Genomic DNA, 26,865 nt, shown 5'->3' with positions numbered 1-26,865 from the left:
CTTTCTATACAAACTTAAAGAATCTTCCTGTTAATGAGAATTTTAAATATACTTATTATGGGTAGTGGGAAGTTATCACAAAATAGTTTCTTGATATCAAAGTGGTGAGCTTTGAAATGCCTAATTAACATCCGGGACTTTGTAAGGAAGTGAATTTAACCCATTTTGTTATCCGATCATGAATTCGAACACATTTTGATTCTCAACGAATCTGCAAAAGATAACTAAAATTCACATGAATGATAAAAAATGGCAAGCAAGAATTTTCCAAGAACAGACTTCACACGACAACCATAATAATCTCTGAATAGCCTATAAAAATAATAACACATTTAATCAAATGTTTATGGAATCTGTGAAATATAGTAATATCACAAATCGGGAAGATTTATTTTTTACTTTTTCTGCCAAGTGATGGAAAACCGCAACCAACAAGACAAAAAGATTTCCAATTATCTTCCACTGAACGGTCCATAATAGATAAGCAATGTGTCACCTTATAATAAAAGAATGATAGCACAGCTCTCATCAGGAACCTAGAGAAACACCTTTAAAGTGATTTTCAACAATTTCATCGAGTAATGAATCGCAAGCATCTTTCAGAATGTCTAAAACCTGCACCGAGGATAAAATTTCTATTTAAATTCAAAAGAAAATCTGCAGTTGATGTCAGTACAATGTCAAATACTATATTTATGAACAGCAAATGTAGTAAGAGTATCAATCAGTTCATATTGCTTAATAATAAATCGTAGAGGGGCCTAATAATTGACTGCATTGGTCATTAAAGACGATATTTTTTACTTCAAGGCTATTAGTTGTGATCTATGTTCCATGGCATTTCGGATGAGGGTTGGAACACATTTTGGGATGGCAGTCATAATTATGATGTTTAAAATTAAATTTTGATGTCATAGGCAACTTATAAAAAAATTCCTCTCAAAAACTATATATATATAATAGTGTGTGCATGTGTGTGTGTGTGTGTGAGAGAGAGAGAGAGGAAGAGAGAGCGCCAAGGTTTTATAAGTATGGCCATATGACATCAAAATTTAAGTTCAAACATTCATAATTCATCCAATGTATCAAAAAGTATAGCAGCAAGCATGTTCATTGATTAAAGTACAGCAGAAATATAATACAAATATTTGATTTCAAAGTTTCATTGTCTGACATCAAAAGGAAAATGCATAATTATGCTTCATTTGGGATATCAATATCAAAAGAGGCCTCTGACTCTAACCCGTTATGTATATCAAGTTATGACTCATCCAATGGAATCCTAACTAATCCTGGTTGCACCTCCTCCTAGTCAATCTATCTAGTATCTTCATGATCAACATTCCAACATGCAGCTGGAGTTGATACCCAAAAGCATATCAATCTTGACGTTGAAATGCACTATGAATTGCAACTAGATTCTTTGCTCATTTAGAGGTATGCCCATTCCTCTTGACCAAGTAGATGAAGTTGTAGGTGGATTAGTTCCTCTTTACAAAAAAGAAAAAATAGCAGACAATGAGTCCATGAATGGCAAACTGCCTTGTCTTTAGTGTATCCATCCCATGTCATGTCCACCATTCAACTCAATCGTTTTGAGCAAGAATGGGCCTATCCATCCTTGCGTCTAATTTGTTGAATGAAAGACCCTGATGAAAAATTAAATCCACTGCTCTCAAAGTCTTTCTACATCCTCAGTTTTATAGATCTTCTGAAGGGCATTTATAAACCCCTCATTTATCTCATCATCATCAGGAGGAACTCTATCAAGTCTAGGTGCATACCACCTATGATTAAGGGCATAGGAAACCATATGAAGTGGGATGTTCATTGTGTCCCTCTTTGTGACAGTAGGCCTAATATGCTCATCATAAAAATGCAATTCAAACTCTCTAACACAAATTGCTTGCCTCATTTAGTCAAGTATGTTATCAAACGTCTCATAAATCTCTCCATGGCTAGGAGACTTTGTATTGGCATACTTTATTACCTCACAATAAGTGATATAATAGAGTAAATATATTTGTGAGCATCATTTAAAAATTAATGAACAATATTTTAGAAACAAGTAAAATTGAATGCTAAAATTTATCAAATTGAAATAACAAATTAGAAGTTATATTTTAAAACTAAAAGTAACTTAGCAAAAATATTGAATTTCCTACCTCATGGTACACCACCAAGCATCAAGTACCTTTTGTCTCACCTTCTTCCCTCCGTATCAGTTTGGTTTAGCTCAATTTTTGCACTCCAAAAACTATCATGGATTTTAAAGCCTACTGCACCTCCAACATCCCCTCTAGAAAAATAAAATAGTTAGCATATCTGGCTTTCACTTGCTTGAGGAATGCCTTCTTTTAAAAATTCTAAATAATATAAGTGATATTTGGTGGTTACATATAAATATTTGTATATCTCTAGCTTCAGCCACCACTATCTTCACCCAATTTATTTTTCTAATGTTTTTCAATGCATGAACACCGGGGTCCAACAAATATAAGTGTTCCTACTCTATCAAGCGAACTAGCTTATAAATAAGAGCTAAATTGATTACAATTTGCACAACATTAGAAAGATCAATCCCCTATATGGCCTCGTTCAAGATTTGAAATTCTGCATCCTTGCATTTCTTAGAGCGATCGATAGTTCTAAGAAAGTAGGGGCCATAAGCATGCAACAACAATATTAATCAATAGTCGATGTTGAATATCTATCCACCCATCTATGATAATGGAGCAAACTATACTAATCCATGTTTGTTTCATGTCCATCAATATTTTCACCTTGGAATATTGTTTGTTGAGGGTGGATGCACACAATCTCTGTTCTCAAGGGGGGATAAGAAAATCCAATTGTGTTTGTTTTCTTTGACATGTCTTCGAATTATGGAAAGCAAACCACATGAAATGGAATGGCATGGACATAAAAGAGTTTAGTTATTGAATTATTGATATCCTCTCATGCACGCAAATTTAATAAATTTTCCATTGTATTTCAACCATCAATAGTAGAGGCCTTCCTCTTTCCTCTATTAGAACCCTCTCCTCTCACATCCCTATTAGCAACAGATGATGCATTGGAATACTTCAGAACACATTCTACTAATACACCTTCCATTTTCACTTTACTCTCCCCTTGAAATCCAGCCATTTCAACCGTCTTCCAAAGTTATGTCCTTATAGAACCTGATTCCATGTCTAAGCTCACCTTATAAATGTTGCACAACTCTGTTGTAACTCCCTTAGTTTTTGAAAGGGGATTTTGCATTTCATTGACAATTGTTGAAGGGCATGAAAAAGGATTCGGTGCAATAGTGCTTGCATTTTCGAAAAAACCCCAACATTTGGTTTAGCTTCACCCACAGTGTCATTCATTTCCTCATTCCCATTTCATACTAATTACTATTGTTCATTTTAATTAAGACAACACATTGAAGGGAAAAAAGGAAAAAAAAAAACCTAAGATATTTGACGAAACCAAAAAAATATGAAAAAAAACTAAAGCGAGTGTGGCCTTCATTTCGATGATCCTAGATGCCAAAAATGACTGATAATCTTTTTCTTTTGACCTTTCCTCTTCTTTCCTCATATTTTTCCTCAGCTGCAAAAAAATAAGAAACAAACAAATCAGTAGCAAGATATTGTTTTAGGGTAGTGAGTTTAGGGGAGAGAGACCAGTAGTTGTTAGGGCTAACTTTGTCAACATGTAGCCGTCACATGGAATATCATAAGACCTCCGGTTTTTTTTAGAAATGTAAAATGGACACTTAACTATCTATAACTAAGGTTTGAAGGCATGACTCATCATGCAACTCGTCAAAATAACACGTCTACTGCGAAGTGTCCAAAAAATGACTTTTTAAAGATTCGACCAAAACTTAATCTAAAAATCTCTAATAGTTGAATAAAAAAATAGCGGGTAGGAGGGCTTGTGGACCCCCCACGCCCTTTTTTACTTTTTGTTATAAAACAAAAATCCTTTTTTTTAAATGTGATTTTGATGTCTGGTGTCCAACCATCCTCAAGAGTCAAGACACTCAAGGAAGGTTTCAAACATCCTCATCCCTCTCGAGGATGTATAGAAATCCCACCCCCATGGATGGCATCTGTTGTGCGTAGCCCTACACGCCCCATCCGCAACAGGGACCCCCTGCCATAAGTCTGCCAATCTGCGAGGAAGGCTGAAGTTTGCCCGAGGCCAACATTGAAAGGGTCGAGGTCAAAGCGCGCAGCTTGGCAAAATCGTTTCTTTATCTGCTATGTCATCCCATTCGCCTTCAAGCACCGAGAGATTTGCGATAAGGCAAAGTCGAGTCCAATGAAAGTTTGAAAATGAGAAATCATTTTCATATCGCCTCAAAATGCTGATAAAAAGCCTAGGTCCTTCGACATAAGCACTTAAAGCATAGAAGTAGAAGCACAAATAGGGGAAGTTCGAACTTTTTCTTCTCGCTGCAAATTGCGATTTTTTCATTTCCTCTATAAAATCACTGAAAATCCCCAAGCCAAGGCAAAGGGCGAGGAAAGTAAAATCTTGCGACTTTGTGGCCAAAATACAAGGTGCAGGTTTTATGAATTCGCCTTTCAACCCCAAGAAATACCTTAAAATGCTTCACGCGAGTGCTTTCAAGCCAACTAAGCCCTAAGATGAATCCCTAAGCTGCTGAGAGAGGAGAGTTCTCGCAATTTTTAGGAGGTTGATTCAGTTTGCCTTTCATCATGCCTTGCAAAGCCGAAAATACCCCGATAATATTCCCAAGTGATCGGTGACGAAGGCCGAAATCCAAAATGAGAGCTCAAGCATTCATTTTAAATGGAAAATGATGAAATCCTTTTATATCATCTTGCCTTGCAAAGCCGAGAAAAGGCCCAATTAAAGGCCTTTATTCAGCAAGGTGAAATAAAATGAAAGTGGGGGCATTTTAAAGTATGAGGGGTTTCTATTTGCACATGGGCCTTATATCACCTAAATTTCCCATTCGAGTGGTGATATGATGAATTAAACAAAGTAGAGGTGGGACCAATATAAAGTTCGAAGTTCATTAAAAGAAGTCGATTTGCCTCAGAAAGCTCGGGTGTTAAAAGGCCAAAATCACGTTGCTATTATGCCCTCCAAATTGGGCCACAAAATACCGAACTTTTCCCTATTGAAATAAGTATAAAACAAAAGAAAGGGGGGAGTCAATAAAATATGAAAAGAGGAAGAGCGCTTTGGTGCAATTTGCATTTTTTCTCGAAATGTCGGCATTTCCCCTTCAAAGAGTGAAAGGTGAGCCAAGTAAAATAAAGGGTTCGATGGCTAAGTAGCAAGTTAAAAGATAAAGATGAAAAAGCGTTTTAAAATGCAAGGGCTCGTGTTTGCAGTTTACCTCACAAGCTGAGTTTTCCCCCTTTTTTCAAATCGGCTAAGAAAAAGAAGAAAAGGAGGAGTTGACTTTTCACAATTTCTCTAAAATAACCAAAATTTTCCCTTAGTGACCAAGTAATGAAGTGATGAATAAAGTTTAAGTAGGGTGTGAAAACTGAAATTACAAGGAGATGTTTTTAAACTTAAATTCATTACAAGGAGATGTTTTTAAACTTAAATTCACTCATTCTCCCTTGCAAACCCAAATTTCTCCCGTAGTTCCCAAACAAGTGAAAAGATGAAATAAAAATTGTGGGGCGAAAAAGAAAATAAAAGAGCATTCAAACTCGCAATTTGGCTTGCAAAGTCGAGTTTTCTTCAACAAAGGGCTAAAGGGCATTTAAAAAGTTGGTAAGTGTCTTTCGCATTTTGCCTCTCAAAGCCTAGCTTTTCCCTTTAAGTGGCGCGATTTTAAATCAAAAAGTGAAATGAGGGAAAGGGGATTCAAATTGTTTGAAAAGCAAACATCTTTCATTTTCAAAGCTTGGTGTTGCCTTAACGACACTTATTTGTTAAATTTACTTAAATTTTTTGAGGTGATTAATTCAGATTGAACTCGCTTGTGCAAATCGATGTCACTGGAAAGAGCTTAGGTGGCAACCTAGAGCACAGATTGAAGACATGATTGTGATTGATGTCGGGAAGCAAAGATGTAGTGTGCAATATCAAAATGGTGATCACAAAGCGCTGCCAATGAAGAGCGCACCACAGAGCTAAAAACAAAGCATAGAGATACGCGCCACCACCGGACAGCAAGTTGAAGTGCACTTGCAAGATTGAAGATAGAAGAATACATAGAATGCTACAAATGTATGCATACTCAGAAATACACAACTGGAATTGATTCCAGAAAATCAATTTTGTAAAACTGAACTGTTTTAATGTAAATAACCACATGTGGGCCCCTTATTAATGCAAAATAAAACAAGGGTACACAGATCAGTTATTCCTCCGCTACTTGGTTGACCAAATTGATGTCAAATAGTTGTTGGTAGATAAGGAGGTAGTTGGGAGGACAACTAAAAGTTACTAGGCATGGGTTAAAGCTACCAGGCTTCTAGAAGGCCAATCGCAGCCATTGGATGTAGTCAATCCTGACCATTTATCTGAAATGTAAAATCTATAAAAGGCCAGCGCCTCTCTTTGTCAAGGGTTAGAAGGTTAGATTTTTTTAGGAGTTAGAGGTTAGAATAGTTATGCAATTAGCAAATTAGGAGTAGAATAGGACTGTTGTAATAGTTGTTGTAATGATAATTGAAATCAATATATGAACATTGAAGTCTGGTGTTTGTTATTTTGGTTTTCTTCCATTTGCATGGTTTCTTCAGCTGGATAAGTAGAGTTTAATGATTTTAATGGTGAAATGTGGGGGGGTATTTGATGCATTTCAGGTTCATACCATTGGGGGCATGTTGACTGTAGGCCACCATGTATGGTTAGTCTGAACCTAAAGTTGTTCTTAGTTCAACCGTAGTGTTGTGACCTTTTTCACAAATCGCCCCATTGCAAATGGGGACCCTCTCTTTTCCTACTTTCTAGGGTTTTTGTTAGTATCCTGTGGCCTTCCGCTTCAGTTTTGCCAAGCCTTGCCCAGTTTTGAGCAACTCAGGTCCTAAGGATTGAAAGTTAATTTTTGCAAACCATGTGATTCCAGAGTGTGAACACCGCCAAAGTGCTTAGAAAGGCCAAAGAACGAAGATCGCAATTGATTTGGACGAATTTGGACAACTTTCTATTTTTAGAAAGTTTGTTTTTTTGTTTTTTCCTATTTTTTAGGAAGTTTCGTTTTTGGTGTTTTTAGCCCGATCTCTGATATGGCTATTTTTAGAAAGTTTTTCCTATTTTTTAGGGATGTCTGCTTTTTGCTTTTTCAGAATGGGAATCTAGGGTTTGCACTGATGCCACTCACCTGCCGTGACCGGGACACAAAATTTCCAAGTTTTGACCTAAAAAGCCAGTTCCCTACATTTTAGGGGTCACATTGCTTCAGATGGTTTCCCTGAGTATGGATTTCAAATTTCAAGTTAACCTGGTTAAATTTGGTTAAAATGTGAAATTTTGAAATTTTCCCAAATTTTTTTTTAGTATGGCTAATGGATAAGGTTGAGTGTTATGGCAGGTGCTCAGAAAGTCCGCCCAAGCAAAGGTCCGCTATGTTGGGGAGATGATCAAGGTTCGCCATGATTGGAAGCCACCAAAGTCCGCCATGATCAAGGGAAAGCAAAAGTCCGCCCATGGAGAGGTCATTCAAAAGTCCGCCCTATCATGGGGAAAGCTCAAAGTCTGCCTTGTAGAGATGTTCCAAAACTCCACTCTATGCCTTAGGTGGGGTCACCTTCAAAAAGTCTGCCATGTTAAAGAGGCCACAAAGAGGGAGCTCTAAACTCCGCCATGCCTTGAGAAACATCCAAAGTCTGCCTTGAAGAGGATGGGGTGAAGGCCTTCCAAAGTCAGCCATGCTTGGAGGAGATGTTTGAAAACTCCGCCCTAGGAAATGCTTGAGGAGTCCGCCTTGGTAGCCATGTCTCCAAAACTCCGCCCTCCTTGATGACCCTCCTAAACTCCGCCCAAGGAAATAGATGCAACGTTGAAGACCCCTCAAAGTCCGCCATGTAGAGATGTTCCTAAACTCCGCCTTGGGTAGTAAGTCCAAAAGTTTGCATTGACTAGGATATGTATCAAAGTCCGCCCAAGGAGAAGCCTTCAAACTCCGCCCTTGTTAACAAGATGTCAAAGTCCGCCATATATGTTAAAGAGGCTATGAAGGGAGCATAAACTCCGCCCTAGGCCTCACTTAAGGTAACATTAAACTCCGCCCTCCTAAAGTCCGCCTTGGAGAGGGAGTTGGAAAGTCCACCTTGATGGAGAAGTGTCAAAGTCCGCCTTAAGAGATGCATCAAAAGTCCACCCAAGGTGCTAATTATGATTGAAGACCCTCTTAAAACTCCACCCTATGCCTTGAAGAGGTAATGAAAGTCCGCCCAGGTTTGATAAAGAAGATGGTGGAGCCATAAAAGTCCGCCATGCATGGTAAGAAGAAGAAAGGCCGCCCATGAAGAGAGCCTCCAAAAGTCCGCCCAAACATGAAAGTCAAACAAAGTCAATAAAATTTTGAGTGATGTCATCAAATCTTCCAAGAAAATCGAACTCCTAATCAAATTAGAAAGTTGAAAAAAAAAGAGATTTCAAAGATTATTAAATTGGAAAGTCAAAATGGAAACTCAAAATTAAAATTGGAAAGTAGATATTTTGCAAAATCAAGAGGATTTTCTAACTGAGTTCTAAATTAGAAACTTTGGAAGATATTCTTTTATGAGCCTAGTTCGAATTAACCAACTGAAAACAAATTAGAAACTTGTATAATTGAAGGATTTTCGAACTAAAGAAGATGACAACATTTTCCCAAAATGCGAGTTAGAATTAGAAATATGAGGTGGAGGATTTTGCGTGTTTCTAATTGGGAATTCAACTTTATTTGCATATACTTCATTTGTAACTTCACTTTTACACACCAAGAAGTACGAAGTTTTGAGGAGAGCATAGTAAAGTGTTGGCAGATTGGAGTTCATCTGAAGAAAATTTTGATATTGCTTGTAGTTGGGCGAACTTCGAGACAAAGCATTCACAGATATTTTAGTGAAGCCAGCTGGTATAAGAAAGAATAGCTAATCCTTTTTGAGTGTTCTAAAGAGTTTTCCAGCCTTACTTCAATCTATTCGAAGGTGAAATTGAATTTATGATGCAGATTTGTGTATTTTATGAGTATTTTCAGAGTTATGGAAAATGATTTTTAGTGAATTTATTCGAATTTCTAGTGGAGGAAAATCATTTTTTTTGACTAAGTATAAGAAAGTTTTCGAAGTTATAACACTTGGTGTTGATTTATGATCACAATCATCCTTAGGATTGAAGAGTTGGCAGATGAAAATCCAATTTTTATGGCGAAGTACGAGAATAAAATGAAATTTTCAAACACTTAGCCACTCGCAGCCCTTATTTTCTTCAATTCACGAATTAATTTCTAACTTAAGCTTCATTGTTTACTTGCAGATTTTAGGCACTATGAAATTTCAAGTGGATAAAGACGCTCCTCCTGAATCAAGGATGACTTCGAAGTGGAAAAATGTTAGCGACACCAACCTCGGACACATCAATTTGAGGGAATTTAAGAAGCGGATGTTTGGTCTGGACAACCTTGTGCCTACCATAACCGCACGAAAGATGATGAAGAGTGGCATCGTGCATGCTGTTGGTTTTCTCCCCACCATGCAATGCACCGAATTAGTAGTTGAATGTGCTAAGCATTACAACCCCACCAGTAAGGAGATTGTTGCACCTGATGGAAGAGTGTTGGCGAACATCAGTGATGAGGCCATCAGAGAGGCCTTCAAGATCCCAGAGTATCACAAAACGGTGTATGTGACAAAGGATGAAGCTGATAGCATGTATCAAGACCACTTGGAGGAGTATGACGCCACCGTCAACCATTCCTGGCTAGACAAGCCAAGGAAAGGCGCCTCCAAACTTCAAAGGACGAGCTTAGTGAGAGCATACTTCAAGGAAGACATTGGAGACATGATCATTCTGCTGAACAGGATAATGGGAAATCCTCAAGGTGCTCCATTCGAGCCCTGGATGTATTAGTTCATTAATAAAATAATGAACAGAGTAAAAATGATAGACTGGGCCCGGATGATAAGTGACAACTTGGATGGTCAGCTGAGGAACCTAGAAGCAAATAGGACCTTCTTCATGAGCTTGTACCTGTTTTATTCCTTGGCCAGAACTTACAGATACCGAGGTCTCACTTGCAAAGGAGAAGTAGGGAACAAAGAGAACCAATTTCCAGTCTATGATTGCTATCCCCAGCTCCACATGGAAGAAAAGTTCCATTTTAAAAGAGTGAATGATACCTTCCTCACGCACATCATGCGGACGCTGCAAGGTGGAATGCACCAGAGACTCTCTCAAGAGTCTATGGATTTCATCAGTCGATTCGGATATTGGTATATCCAATATCCAAAGTTCACTTACCTTAGAATTCAGGGATTCTCTGGGTCTCCCTATAAGCTTCCAGCTTACCCTACCAACTGAGTTGTGTTACTCAAGGTTGTGAGGCAATTGGAGGGGTATATGGCGATTCAAAGGGATAAACAGAAGAAGGCAGGAACTTCCTCTCTTACAATTGGTGATGGCCTGGAAACATGTCCATCGTCACAAGCTGCTGCGACTGCTGAGAAGGAGCTGGCCTGGTATCCCTTTTATCAGTACAAGGCAAGAAGGAATTTCGATCCATTCCACAGAATAAAGAGGGTCGAAGGAATGACATTTGAACACAAGGCTGATCTAGAAGATTATTGGGCTAACGCAGCCGATAGTTTCGAGATCAGGAAGAGATTTTGGTCGAGGATTCCTTTGAGCATGGTAAGAGCAATAGAGGTATTCAAAGTTGCTGACCAAGTAGAGGATAGCCTTGAGCTTCAGTAGTCGGGCTTTGAAAAGATGAAGAATGAACCCCTAGTTTTGATAGATTGGGCAGAGAGAGAGAAATCAGATCTAGCCGACCCCATGAGGACGGTGGTTGAGTATTCTAGGTGGTGGATATCTGAAAGGACAAGGCAATTAAAGTCCAAAGGTGTGGCCTTGACCTATGAATTGATGTGAGTGGATGACTCTTTATCCTCCAATCCTTGTACCTCTGCAGGTAATGCCCGGGATCCAGAAAGTGTTGGGTCTCGGAAGAGGAAGGAGTTAGTTGGAAGCTCCGTAAAGGTCAAAGGAAAGAAGATTGTAGGGGAAAGAAGGGAGTCCAGCAAAGGCCAGTCCATCCTAAGTGTTGCTTCTATCGTACTTGATCAGAATGCAATTGAGGAGCAGGAGATGGACATATGCATGGTTAATGATGAAGTAAGAGTGCCTTCTCCTTTAATTGAGGATGTAATGAAGGAAGTTGTCCAAAGTCCGGACAAAGAGCAAATTGAAACGCCTACATCTCCCATAGTCTTCTTAGATGGCATAGTTGCAAACCCAGGAGGGACAAATGATGGATTTGATCAGAATACTGTAGAGCAATCAACTATCCCTGATTGGCTAAGGGAAAGAATAAAGGCTAAGGTCCCCAAGGAGGCTTGTTCTGAAGAAATCATAGCAGCATTTCTGGAGAAGGTGAATGAGCCAGCTATAGCTAAACCACCCAAGCCTACCAGAAAGTTTTCTTTGATTCAGAGAGACAGTACAGGATTCAGGACAGTCCAAATAGCGGTGCCTAAAGAAGGAAAAACTAGGGACAATATTGTCGCAGATGATTACAAGATCACAACTATAGAGCTGGGTAAGCCCACCCAAGACCAACAGGTCCAGTATTTCGATGACTCTTGTAACACCCTGAAGGCAAGTTTAGCTCATGAGAGAGAGAAGAGAAAGAAGGTTGAAGAAGAAAATCAGCAATGGAGGAAGTATGTTCTCCATCTTACCAGACCACTTAACCATGAGATCTCGGTTACCCCTTCACAGCCTCTTCAGCAGGAATTGATGAAGGATTATGAGGATATGAAGGGCACGTTCACACAGACCAAGGAGTGGATTTCAGATGCTTCAACACATGCTGACATACTGGTGGGAAATTTAGTGTCAGCACATGAGTCAGCCTCTTCGCTGGTCGGCCGTATTCAGGATCTAGCTACCAATTGGGAGGACGTGGAGGAAATTCAATATGAAATACTTCCGCATCTGAAGGTTATCCGAGGCTTGTCGAAGAGAAGTCTAGTGGATGCAAGTGTCCTACAGGCTGGAGATAGGTATGACTTCAACACCTGGTACTATGCCTTGGTCACCCGAATTGAAGTTTTGAAGAAATCTAAGACCAAGTGCTTTGAGACAAAGGAGAGTGTCAGGGAGATTTTGAGCAAGGTGTTTCATGTAGCATCTGAGATCTGGAAGAAAGAGAGTATAAGGGAGAAGCATTTGCAGGCAGAGAACCTGAGAGCCAGGATTCAGTCAAGCTTCTTCAAGGATTCAAGGATGATTGACAAGGGCGATCTTTCGAAGATTGCAAACTTTCTCTTCATCGATGAAAACTTTCTTGCCCAAGCGGTTGAGTGGGAAAGCATCCTTGCCACATGTACTGATGATGTGGACATCATCGACTTCCAGATTAGCAGTTTGCCAAGTGTCACTATGGAGGAGGTCAAGCTTATTGTGTCCAGGTACATCGAATCTGCGAAAGAGGAAAGTGGATGCTCACCTCAGTGAGATTAGCAGTTGTGCCACATGTCACTTTCTTATTCATTCAAGCTGATAGTGTTTTGGGAAACCCTAATTAGGGTTTATAGCTTTCAATCTTGGCCCTTGATCACTATTTGATCTCGGTCGTTCATTTATTTTGAAAAACTATATAAGGCTACCTCCTCTCATTTGGAGAGTGTGAGGTTTTTTATGTATTGTTGCGTAAGGTCATTTCCAGATAATATATTGCATGTGCACTTTCTCTTAAGGCTTTGTAATCCCTATTGTTTGAATGATTTGCATGGTTTCAATTTCCACAACACTTGGTTAAAATTAATTTAGATTTGCTTTCATTGTTGTTAATTTGAATGAAAGATTTGATAAGTGTCAATTAATGGTGTACCTCCGCTCATACTTTTGGTGAATGTATGATTTCCATTTCACCGTGCAAAGTTAGTCTGAGCCCATCCTCTGTGCATCCCAACATCTTAATCACAAGCACAATCCATTGAAGATTGCACCGGCTTTGTGTAGTTGTCCCTAGTGTGGCGAAGCAAAGTTTGGTTTCTCGAGAGCACCCAGTTGATACCGTCTCCAGAGTTCGTAGGATTAGATTAGCTTTCTCAAACCCTATCCCTTTTTCCCTTTTTGAAAGTCTAAAACTCAAAAAAATTTAAAAAAAAGAGAGCCTAAAATTGCTAAATCTATCTAAGTCCAACAGTTCAATAGACATTTGTTTAATATAAGTCCCCCTTGAGATTTTCAGCATACACTACCCAAGAAGCTATTCCACTAAAGTCGCTTGTTCGCACATATAGACCTTGGAATCAACAGTGATTTTTCAGGAGAGGATAGAATACCTTCGGGTATCCTATTCTAATGTTTGGTAGATGATAAAACAGACACCAACACGTAGGTACTTGCCTTAGGCTGCACCAAAATTGGATGCCTAAATGAGTACCTCCAGTCTGAAAAATCCTTCATTCCCTTGGAGCTTGCACTATCCTTGTTAAGTTGTGAGTATATCTCTGGCGAAGCAAGGGTTGGTTTATTCGAAATCTGTCTACCCGCAGTGCCAGCCATTACTACCATTGCACTTTGGATCCCTAAACCCTTCTCTTTTGCTTTTATTTTTCCCAATCTGAGAATCAGCATCGTCAGATGCAAGCCAGCTTGTTGTAAACGTAAGCCCCCCTATGCTACCAGCAAAACACATCAAACCGTTGAGTCATCCTGCAGTCAAGACCTAACATTTGGAACCTTAAGGTTATCCCCTTTGATCATCTAGAACAACATTAGGGATTTCCTTATTCAAGAGAGGATAGGATACGTAGCATTCTATTCTGTGTTGACCGAAGAGTTGATAATCCGACTTTGGCCACGTCAATAGCATCTAGATAGCATGTTTCTAATTTTCTCCAAGATAGGGAATGTCTAGGGGACATCTCTTGCTACCTTGTCGTCCCAATGATGTGGAGAGCAAGTGGGAGTGGGGAAACATCTTTGTGTAGTGTGTAACATAGGACATGTAACTCCTATGATAAATAATTGAATAAAAAGTACTTTTTTGAAAAGTCACATTATAAAAATCATGTGCTACAACATAGGCATGCCAAAAAGAATTGAATTAATACACAAGTAATATGCTAACATTTTTTTTGGTATTTTTTATGACAACTTGACAAAACATTGTTAGCCCTAAAACGTATTTTTATGACCCTCAAAGCACTTAACTTGCAAAGTATGGTGGTGTGAAAATTCAAGGGTCGTATGACTTGACATGTAGGACCTTGATGGATACAAAGTTAGCCATAATGACTAAGGGGTCTGATTTTTGCGTGCACTTTGAACTATCTTTTCCTTTCAAACAATTTTTAATTGCTTTTGGAAGAAGTCTAATGTATAATAGAAAGTAGCAAATAATAAAAATCGAGCTAGTGTTGAGGCTAACTTGATGAAATCAAGAGCACAAAAAGATGAAATTGTCTATGCCATGGATTCACATAAGAATGAAAAACTGAAATTGATACTCACTTGAATTTCAATTGGATGTTTCATCATTACAATCAATTGGCTTTTAAAAGCCTTATTTTTTGCTATGAAAACTGCCTATGGAAATAACTTCCCCAAAACTAACCTACCTAATTTAAACTATAAACTAACAAACTTAATGTAATAACCCAGCATTCACCCTCTTATTACATGACTCCAAACAAAGGGTGGAACACTACAAGAGTTGATCGCAACAACCCTTCTAGAGACTTTGATGAAACTATAAACAAACAAACTTAATGTAATAACCCAACATTGCCCCTCTTATTACATGACTCTAAACAAAGGGTGGAACACTACAAGAATTGATCGCAGCAACCCTTCTAGTGACTTTGATGAAGTTCCTTCAACAATTCTCTCCGCTCCCCCAAGAAATGCTAGACTAACTCCATCAGCAGATATCCTAACTGTAGAACCTATAAATCTCTAACAACATGAGAGAACACAAAGTGTCCCTAACCTCCTTGCACAATGAGAGAACGACTTTCCTTCAAAATTCTTCATCTCCTCCAAGTGTGTCAAATCCCTCCTCAATGTTGCACATGAGAGAACAACTCTCCTCCAAGAGTCTACATCTCCTCTGAGTGTGTTGAATCCCTCCAATGCTATGGAAACAATTCCTCCTCTATTGTACAAAACCTCAACCAACGTAGATACATCAAGTGCACACACAAGAAAATCCTAGCCCACCTTTCTCTGTGAAGAAACACAAATAGAAAAGGTGCTTCTCGTGCAATGAATCATCCTTGTGCAAGAAGCTAGCTTGGGATGATAGATGTCCTCATGCCTCCATTTCCTCCAATCTTCAATCAAGTTTTTCTTAGTCTTCACCCGCAAAAGGTAATGTTGTAATTTCCAAAAGCCCAATCAACATGAAAAAGATTTTTAAGTGTATTTGTGAAACTCATAATGCAATAAGATGTCAAGTTCAACTGATAATGCATCACTTATTGAACTATATGTTATGAATATTGGTGAGAAAAGATAAATGATAGATTTCTCAAAACTTCGAAGAATGCATCTGCACCATATTTTCTTCATACTTTGCAACTAACTCTCTATTGGTTACCTTATTACTCATCACCAGTAAGCATTATGCTAACTCTGGGTGCACATTCCAGAAGTTATGTTTTTGTTGATATAAACTGGAAATACAAATAAAAAAATACAATAGCATGTGCAAAGTATGACATTAAATATGCATGATCAATGGCAAACCCTTCCTATATAATCTGAATCTCAAGACAATAGATTTTGTAAAAAAACATACTTTGAATTGGTCATAACCAATCATAACTGTTACAATCATAGTATTCCATGAGTCATCGATTTATTCTTTCATATGATCAAAAACTTAATAGTCTTCCATTAACTTCTGCACTTGACAAAATTAACTTTGCACCAACGCTAAATCTCCAATTTTTAGTTTTTATCATTCAAGAGAAACTGATATTTCCTTCATTGTTATAGGTCAACAAAGAGACAAAAGACCTAATACTAGTGCATTTCTTGAATATAATTTGAAGAATTGGTGCAATCTTGAAATGCTATGCCTCTGTACTGTGCTTTCTTTTACAGATAGAATCCCACCTACCATTCAATGTCAACAATCTTCACTAAAATGTGCATATATTAAACACCCTCAAGTTTCATGGAGTGAACTGCAGATTCCCATGTCTTCTAAAGTCTTTCTCAGCAATTTCCAATGCCTTGGGTGCAAATAATGCTCTAATGCCTCCACTTCAAGCCTTAAATGCCTTATTCATCTGGATATTTTAAATACAAAACCTTATATTGCTGCACAACAAATCTTCTTGTCAATCTGCACACTAGTTTTCACAATTTTCTACTTGTTAAAATGTTGTCGATTACACTTACCTAGGGTCCTATCCTAAACTCCAATAACATCACTTCCCATTAGTTTTTGGTCCCAATTCCATTAGCCTTAAACACAAAATGCACAAATCTCTGGTGATACTTCCATCCAAAGTTACAAATAAACTGTATACAAATATATACCTCCAGCGGCAGCCATCTAATGTTTACAATAAAAGCATGAATGCACTACAAAAGAGCATAAATGATTAATATACTGCTGGAACAAGTCTGATATAATATTCGGATTACAAAATCATACTGCTGCAGTAACATAAATGAATCCCTCAAAAAGAGGAAGGAATATCATACCCAGAATGTGTGTTTATCAACCCAGATCAAATATGCATTGAAAAGTTGAAGGGAGAGGCTGATATAGTGCTGATACAACTTCGTACAAATCAAAACTGATGCATACTGAAAATACTCTGTAATCACCTTTAGATGCTGAAACAGCAATCCATTGGTGAAAGCAAACAAGCCTAACAACTGAAAATGTATCCCAAACACACCAAAATCTTACTATCAAATCATTTGAAAACTCAAGTAAATATAACCAAGAAAAACGAGCAACAAACATCTGCTAAAACTTAAAACGCATCAAAAATCTCCATCTGCAGCACCAACTGGAACAAACTTCACTTGCAGCACAAATGTGATCTCAAGGTGAAAACGCCGTATGCAACTAGTAGGGGTTTTGTCCCTGAAACTAGTATTCCAAGAGGATATTTGTCCTCAAGAAATATGTAGAGCTCATGTTCTTGCTCAAAGTATATGAAAATGACAAATAACTCAGTAACCCTTCTTCTAAAAACCTAACCTCCTTTAATAACCCTTTGGCAGCTAGTTTAGAAGGAAACAAATCCTTTTGCCGCTTTTTTGAAAAAGAATCTTTTCCTTTTTTGTTGCCTTTTTTGAGAAAAAAAAAATTGCTTAAACTGTTGCTTTTTCAAAAAAGAAGATTTCCTTAATAGTGTCCTTGCGAGCACTTTTCATCACTTTGAGCCTAGCGTCAATTTATCTGCACACGCAAAACACCTTTTTAAATAGTTAAATATAAGTTGTCATTTAATTTTTACTTTTCAAGAATTTTAATATTTAATTATATTTTGCACAACCACCAAAGTTAAGGAAAATAAAAAAAGAACCCAAAATAAGAATTATGACCACACAACCAATACCTTAAATACATAGGATATAAGTCTATATGAAAGTTGGCACTCTCCAAGGAGTGTGAAATGCTCCCAAAATGTCAAATTCACATATGGAAATTACCATTGTACTCAAGGGACATAATAGTAAGCATGATTTGTATAGGAAAAATAAACTACATGGCTTGATAAGGTTTGTATCTGCAATTGTAAGAACCCCAGCTAGTTCTAACCACTGAAAACTGTTTGTTTTTGGGTTTTTATTGTATTTCTGATTTTTTGGGGGTTTTTTCTCATAAAAAGCAATGCAAATAATAACATAAGAAATTTCTAGAAATTGAAACTAAGCTGATAATGAAAACATCAATGGCAGGAATCATTAATTATATGCATCATTAATTTTTGTAGGCTTTGTATACACATGCATACCTGATTTGTGAAGTATTGAATTCTTTTATTTTCTCCTGGTGAAAAGCAACCCCTCTTGGATCGATTTCTCTCACAATGGAATGGACTAACACTTTGCTCTTGATGTCCAAGTCTTCTATACTGCTGACCGCCTCCTTCCTCAATCTCTCACAATTTTTAAAAGCCTCCACAATGAAAATCGCACCTTTATGCTAACTGCCCCTTTGCTGCAGCTATGGGGTTTGAAAGGCAGGCCGTACAATCCTGGGATGAAGCCAAGAGTCCTCCTTAATCACAGCATTCAAACCCTCTAATATGCTGATTCAAGAAGAGATGAAAAACTCTGTGAATATGTCTCCAATCTGCACAATGATGAATTATGGATGAAGCCAATCCTGTAAGCTATCCTCAGATGGTATTTCACAGCCTCAGGCAGCTCCGACAATGAAGAATGCATGTTCTCCAATGTCTAAATCTCTGAAAATCTGCAGGAAACCCCTGTCTCTCCACAAACTCCAAAGCTCACAATATTCAAGAGAAATGATCATCAAACATAATGAATCGAATTTCTCATTCCAAGGTTTATATAGTCTCCAAGAGAAGTTCAAACTTCTCCAAGAAGGCATTTAAAAAAACATTTAAATGAAATGACATTTCATTAACTCCAATACTTTAATAAATACCTTAGCTTAGGCTTCCATAAATTAATTGAATAATTGGCCCCTTCCAATGATGACTCGACCCTCAACTTTAAGTGAAATTATAAAGTTAAATTATAACTTTATAATAAGCCATTTAATGATTTAATATTAATTTGGCCACTAAAATATTAATAACTCCCAAAATACTTAACATTTTGATATGTCGTCATCCTATTTTTCCCCATGTGACCATATGCTCTTTCTAAAAATAGAAAGGTCCTTCTCGATCAACTTCTGACTTACTATAAATAGTAATTATAGCAAATGAAGTCCAAATGATGCCAAACGAAAGCCAAACCAAAGCATACTGAATCCTGGAGTAGATACCAACTGAAAGAGACCCTCTGTGCACACTCATTAGCCTACGAGGGTCAGAATTATAGGCTAATCTACCTGATATTGATGACTAATTAGAAGGGGACATCACAGCAATTTAAGTCTTCTAGGATTCATTATGCAAAAGGAAATGATAAGTATCTCATTTTGACCCAACATTCATTATGTAGGTCTTATTGTGTCCTAAAAACAAGGTCATGAGGCCAACTACAAAATAAATAATCCAAAGTTTTAAAACTCGGACTCAGACTCGTGAAAGACTCGCAAAAGGACTCCGCAAAAACAAAACCGCAGTTTTACAAAACCAACATAAATAAATTAATACATTTAGAGAACATAAGAGCCATAATTGAAACATTACACGTCATATGATCTCCAAACACTCAATATTTGAAATTTCATCATTCATACTCATAGTTTCAAACTTTTAAATGTATAATAGTAGCATAAGTTTATAAATGTTTACAAAATTAAATATAATGATATGTCCAAATGTGAAAAACAACAATGAACAAACTAAAGAGAAGACTACATCTTCCTCTTCCCAGCTCTAGTGAAAACCAAGGGAGAGATAGAACTAGAGGGTCTAGTTCTAGGAGTCTGATGTGGCTTCTCCAGCTCACCAAAATTGGGTTGAGGATAGCACCACTTGTTGGGGTCTGAGGGTGAGAGAGAGGGGTAGAGAGATAGGTCTAGATCTTGGGGGAGAGAGGAGAGAGTGAGATAGAGAGTGGTAGAGAGCGAGGATAGAGGAAGATTGATAGGGAGATAGATAGGTCTAAAATTTGGGGCAAATAAAGTGAGTGAGATAGAGAGAGCAAGAGAATTCTAATAGGAGCCTACTGATTACTAAAATTTGACTGTCCGTAAATTTAAAAGATCTTCTAAAACCTAGAATTTGCATTATAACTCCTAGAGATCTGAAACCACTCTCAAACATCCTGCCAATATATGCGACTTTTACTTAAATGTTATATTTCATGTATATATTCTGATGAAGAGAATGAGGTTGTTTTAAATTTCCTCTCCTCCTTCAAACCCTACAAACCTGTTTTCACCAAGAAACAATGCCAAATAAGTGAAAAAAGTGAAAAAAAACCACTTAAAATCATGGTTGGGCGTGTTCCCTAAATCGCACGAGTCCAAGTGAAAGACTCGCATGAGTCCACTCAAAAAACTCGCGAGTCTTTGGGATGGACTCGCCTCGTGAGTCCTTGGCGAGTCGACTCGGCCCACCAATGGACTCGCGAGTCCATGGCGAGTCCACGAGTTTTAAAACTAATAATCTATTAGAAACTCGTGAATATCTTAAGATTGGACATCTTGAAAGCCAAAAGAAAAGTTCATGAATGTCTCATAAATTTCCTATTGCCAACATGTCGAGTTAAATTCTAACAGAGATGGCCATTAAAATTTGTCATAAACAACAAATCTAACTAAGACCTAATGCCTATAAGCTAATCACAAATCTATAGAATAAAAATACTAAATACTCAATGTAATGGAGCATATTAAAAAGAGTAACATTCAAATATATAGGCCTCTTGGATGCATGCATTGAGGAGATAATACGTCTAAGAGGTATGAGTTTAACTCTCAATCACTCCCAATTAGGAGGTGAGTTAGCTCAATCTAAGACAAATTTGGTCTTAATTAAATAGAGGTAGCACCTAACTACCATCCATCAAGAATTGATGAGGCAATGGTGGCACTCGTGTACCTCAAGTCAAGGTGAAAATATCATTATTAGCAACCTTGGTGAGGGAAATTAAAAGTTCCTATTGTCCTAAGCAAACTTAACAACCAGGTACAATATTACAATTAGGATAAACAGTATCCCAGGCGAAGTGAAATACTCACATCAACAGTCATTTATGTGCATATAAGTGCATATTGGAGTTCAAGTAAATTTTATAAATAGTTCAAATCACTCCCCTAAGAATGATTTGATGAAGGATTTTATGGTTGTGTCCATTAAATATTAAACTTCCAGGTCCAGGAGTCAATTGGCTGTCTTGATGAGTTTGTCACTGGTACCTAAGGTTATTTCATGCAATTGATCAGATAATAAACAAATTAGAAGTTAACTGCCAAGTAAAATGATAGAAATCATTTACTTATAACATTTATTACAAATTCCCATAAGTTTCATTAATGACTCAAATCATGAATACACGCCAAATTAATAAAAGATTACAGAACTCCTCCTTCCTCATATGGGTTGGTTTGAGATGTTTTTACAATGTTTTGGGGGGCACATATGTCTCGTATCTTCCATCCTCTTAAGGAAGAATTAGAAGTTTAGGTGTAAAGTAATTTTGGTCTTCTAGAATGAAGGGTGTTTTATCTCCCCTTCAATATTATATACTGTAATCATTATTATCTTTATAAATATATTATAGGCCTTGGCCTTTTGTCAAATAAATAAATAAATAAATAAAAGATTACAGAAAAAACATCAATTCTGCACCTTTTCAAAACCTTGTGGTCCACCATAGTATGGATCGGGAACTTCTGTTTCCTTGCATTGCTTACAGTATGTGCACATCAACTTCACCTGCAAGCTATATTCCATATCATCAAGTACTAATAAACAAATACTACTATGAAAAGATTACATCGCTTGCTCAGTATACATAGACTTAAGAGCATTCAAGTATAACTGATGAGAAGAGTTCAAAATAAGATTTCAAAATCTACAGGCATTTTATCATTTTGAATTGACAAAATATTTGTATAACTTCAATCATTTAAGACAACACTCTTTGAGCACCACACAATGTTATTTGATCTTCAGACAAATACATGTTTTAAACTCCCATTGAAACACATTTGTTCTTTACCTAATTGCACTAGTACAACAGTGACAGATAAAACGAATTGAAAGAAAAATGTTTTTAATATAATTCTACTTGTAATTTCAATAAAGCTTCTTCAATTAGAGTTGCCATGGCCTAATGAGTACCAATATGATACTATATCCAATATGGACAGAGCAGAGTTTTAGAAAATCTTGATTATGACTCAATTAGTATACAACAGGTTTATAGCCAAATTTATTGGAGTTAGTAAAGTATTAGAATAGAAAATCCAAAAAAACAGAAATTTGATAAATCTGATAATTTCCAGACAACTGGCCTCAAAAAAATGTCTGTTGAACAAAAGAACAACAAAGTCAAGTGGATTTCTGCCTCTCTTCCTCCTCTTAATGAAGTGTGTTCCATTTTCCTAAGGTTCCAAGATAATGTCCTGGCAGAGCGAGCTGCAGGCCAGGACATTTGGAAAGGGTACTTAGAAGGTGAAAGTGATTTTTTATTGTAAAAGGGGAAAATATCTACTTTGGAATGATAAAAAGTGCATTCCCAAAGTTAGTTATTTCTCCCCAACTACCAAAGTACAATTTCAGTTTTGAGCTCCGTGCAATGCACTTTTTGGGGGGACAGCTTTATAGCTATTAGTTGGTTAGTTAGTTGGGAGGTATGCTCCTTATTAACTAGGTATGGGTGGTCATGTTTTTGGGGATGAATCTGGGCCACTTGTTTTAGTTAATCCTGGCCATTCATCCAAATTTTGGAATTCTATTTAAAGGGACTGGTTTTCCCTTATTTTTGTAAGAAGTCTAGAATTTTTGCAAAAACTCTGCTGAAATATTTACAGAATTAGTGGATCTTCAAGCTGTAAATGTTTCTTGTGAGTGCATGGTTCCCTTCTTCCATATTTAAATTTGTGTAATGCATTTATTGTCATGTCCCCTCCTTGGTTCTTATATATATATATATATATATATATCCTAATAAAATAATTATTATTAATTAATATAATAATTACCAGCAAATTATTTATTACTTACATGAAACATAATTTATTATTTATTAATAATCTTAAATTAATATAATATTATTATAAATTAATAATATTATTTATTTATTAATAATCCGCCTTTTGCACATTCAAATTACTCGATAGTAATAATCAGGCATAGCTATTAATTAAAGCTGCCAGTTAATAATAACCAAAAGCTCTAGAGACATTATCATTGATGTCAAAGAATTGGCATCTACTTATAGCAGCAAATTTGAAGTAGACTAATGATCAGTTACTATATCTGCTTGTAATATATAGAAGACTCAGCCTACAGTATATACAGGTCATATTATATATATATATATATATAGAATACATACACATCTTGATGAAGATATATTCTACAGCACATATAGACTTTGTATTCTGCGTACAGAATACTCATACACTTTGTTGAAGACTCAGATACATATTCTGAGTACACAGTATATGAATATAATCTGCAATGTATAAATAAATACAGTCCGAGTATTATACACTGATGCATGCGGTAACCCAGACATAGATATATGGTTCTGTGTGACAGCTACGTAGTGAATAACTAATACGTAGTTCACAAAGTAGTGGTTCTTCTCTACACGGGAAAATAAGTGCCAGATCATGAATATCGTATTTATAATATGGAAAGAGCAGTCAACGGATATTTTGGAGAGGACCAAGTCATTCCCTAGAGGGTGGGAATTCACGAATTTGTTTAGCATTAACAAATCAATATAATCAAGGCCGATTCCTTAGTAGTAATCAATCCACTTGGATAAGGTGCGTCTCTTATAAAAGGATGTGTCTTTCTACATAGACACCAAGGTATAAATAACATTTGAAGATCGTAGGGAGAACATATTGGGGAATATATAATATGGGCAACCATGGAAGAGATTGAGAATTATAGTCTGTGTGGATAAAGGGGGTCCAGTTGCATCATTCTGATCGCCGTCAACCAGATCAGAACAGATCAGATCTGTTATTAAATTACTGGCAGTAACATCTTCGTTCTTGATGGTATGCATGGGATGTGCTTAATATATGAAGCCTGATGATATTCTTATGCAGAACTGAGTAATAAACAAATGTATATATATAATTATAAAGGATAACATAATGATTATAACTACTATAATATATAGTATATTACTATCTACGAATAAATTAATTATATATATATATATATATATATATATATGTTTAGAAGTAATAAATTAAATGAACAAGTAAAATTGAGATTATAAATCAGATTAAATTGTCAATTCGATATAAGGGAAAGATTATGATCGAATTCATGTCAAGAAGGTTTGTCTCCTAATCAATATAGTTTAAGTGAAAGAGTGTTGTGAAGGCTTAATTATGGTTTAAACAGCCCTAAAATTACTAGGGGACATTACATTTATTTACAAATAGTGTGTTTGGGAAGGCATTTTGATAGAAATTTTAAGTTCATACCATTAAGGATTGACTAACTGTCAATCACTTTATATGGTTAGTCTGAACATATTTATGAATTTAGTTCGGCTGTTGAATCCTAGTATGAATGCATGTTGTAGATTCAGCACTTGTATTTAATAGTTTGAAAATCTGATTTTCCTTTGAAGATTGCACCAAATTCTACTTAGTTGTGTCTAACCGGCAAGGTAGAATATGGTAATTTTAATATCTCCATCTCTTTACCCAAATTTGTTGTTTTAGTTAAAAATAGTTTAGTATCTCTCCCACATTATCTTTTTCCCTTTTTTTTTAAAATCTGCAGTTAATATCTATTAAGCAGCATCATGTTCAATGCAAATCTGATGAAAATGATACTTGAAGAGTCTTAGGGACACCTTGTAAGATCTCGAAGCTTATTCTATCCATTAATGCAAGTCCCCTCGTGTCTACCAGCAAGACACATGAACCATTGAGCTATCCCACAGTCAAGAACTGACAAATATGAACCTTGAGGTCGCCTTCCTATGATCATTCCAGTAGCACTAGAAGCCTCCCTATGCAAGAGAGAATGGGATTGTAACAAAATTCTATTTTGTGTTGACCGGAAGGAGTTGAGGCACGACTTCCGCCACATCAACAGATCCTTCTATGGATTCTCTTCATAATGATTGTTCTTGAGAAGGGAACACCATTGGGGGATCCTTCCATGGATTCTCCTCATAAGTATCCCTTTCTAATTCTCCACACTCTTTCATGTAATCTTTGAACATTTGGGTTTGTAAATAATTCAATTTTTATCCTAAACAAGTTCATATTGAACATATCCCAATACAAAGTTGTTAGTGGTCTCATCTTGAAGATGTCAAGGGTTACCCAAAACTATTTTAGAATATGGTTCAGAAAAAATTCATGTAGTGCACAATGTGATGCACCTTTGGACAATATCTCTCATGGACAACTATCTCATGGAAAATGCAAAAATTGCTTGTGTTATCATCAAGAGCTGCCTCTAAATCAAGCCTTGTAAGTAGAGGTAGCCTAAGTCTATCATTCTTATTGGAAAGACAACATTTATGTGTGGATATTCTTAGTAATGTTGAGCTAGACATTTTACTGAAGTTATCTATTCATGTTTGTCACATCACTTACCACCCTTTGAGAGGAGCAGCTAAACTCTAAATCATCAGCCTAAATTATCTTTTCTAATTTTGTTGGTGGAAATCATTTTTTCTTCTAACGCAACCACTTGTTCCTATGCATTAATTAAACTCAATAGGATCTTCAGAAAAGACTTCACAGTAGCATTGGTTTTATTGCAATATGGTGGAATCATGTGATGAACTATTATTGGCTCCTTATTCTCTTTCTTTGTATTCAAGCGTTGTACAAATAAGATATGGCCATCTTCAACTGGCTTTAAACGTGACAAAATTCTCATGCATGATCTCCCAACTAGTGATCAGACTTTTAGCAAGATAATGGAACCACTTTGTTGCATCTCCAAGCAAACTCTTGAAAAAAATGTCTGACTATGGCATCTTCATGTGCCGCTCCCACAATACTACATGCTATGATGGAGGCTTGTAATGTCCCCTTTTTAATTGGTTAGTTGAGAAGTAGATGGGCTGCGAAAGCACGTAAATTGAATATGTTCATAGTTACTTTCAATTTCAGCTACAAATGTTTATACTTTATTGTATTTTGGAGTAAGGTGGTTAAGTCTCTATGTCTTACCATCAAAGTAGCTATTGAGTCATGTAGTTTCTACTAGTAAGTCTATTTGTCCTCCAATTGGGCATTTAGTGAGACTTTTAGTTCCCACTAGTTAATGCCACTAATTTATTAGTGGATCGATCAATTATTTGCTACTGGTTTTCGGTTGCAGCTTGCAGGAAGTAGAGAAAATAGGAAGTGCTGAGAGGAAAGGGAATGCATCTTTTTTAAAATTACAAACCAAAAAACCCAACATTTCTTTAAGTAATCATCAATAAATGTAAATAAATATGATGATTTACCCTTAAAAATTGTTTGCATTGGACCAAAAATGCTGACTGGATAACAAGCTCTCCATGCACTGCCTTCAGTGAAAAATTCTCTTGCATGTTTGTCTTTAGCACATCCTTTGTGCTCAACTTTTCTCAAACCATAAACTAATTCTTATGATGTTAGTAACTTAAATTTTGAAATCCAACTGTCCATACCTCAGCTACCACAACCAACTCTTACCTTCAAATATCATACAGATAAAGCTATTACTCCGGTCTCCAAACTTCAATGAAAGCATCCTATTCTTGACATAGTGACAACTATAACAACTCTATTTTCTTATTTTTGTCATAAATTGTACATTGCTTACCATCACACATGACCATAGAGTTATTTTCACATAGTTGTGTGACAACAAATTGTATTTTAAATTTGAAACGTAA

At 36.7% G+C, this 26,865-nt stretch overlaps 1 protein-coding gene across 5 annotated transcripts in view; it reads right to left on the bottom strand.

Annotated features, from left to right (window-relative positions):
• Positions 1-279: 279 nt before the first annotated feature.
• LOC131049994 (uncharacterized) overlaps positions 280-26,865 on the bottom strand; it is a 70,723-nt gene continuing 44,137 nt past the window's right edge. Inside the window, exons 5-6 of one of the 5 annotated variants that reach the window (XR_009106826.2) lie at positions 21,624-21,717; positions 280-615 (exon numbers count right to left, since the gene is read on the bottom strand). Coding sequence is in view for 3 of the 5 variants with exons in the window: in XM_057984115.2 (XP_057840098.1) it covers positions 529-615; positions 21,624-21,710 (174 nt within the window). In the remaining 2 variants the exon portion in view is untranslated. Of the gene's footprint in view, positions 616-17,184; positions 17,579-21,623; positions 21,718-26,865 lie in introns of those variants that run through there. The other 4 variants (XM_057984115.2, XR_009106827.2, XM_057984116.2 and 1 more) reach the window with 4 other exon arrangements.

This window comes from Cryptomeria japonica, chromosome 9 (assembly GCF_030272615.1).
Source record: "Cryptomeria japonica chromosome 9, Sugi_1.0, whole genome shotgun sequence".
NCBI classification, from domain to species: domain Eukaryota; kingdom Viridiplantae; phylum Streptophyta; class Pinopsida; order Cupressales; family Cupressaceae; genus Cryptomeria; species Cryptomeria japonica.
This window is presented reverse-complemented; position numbering and strand designations above follow the sequence as displayed.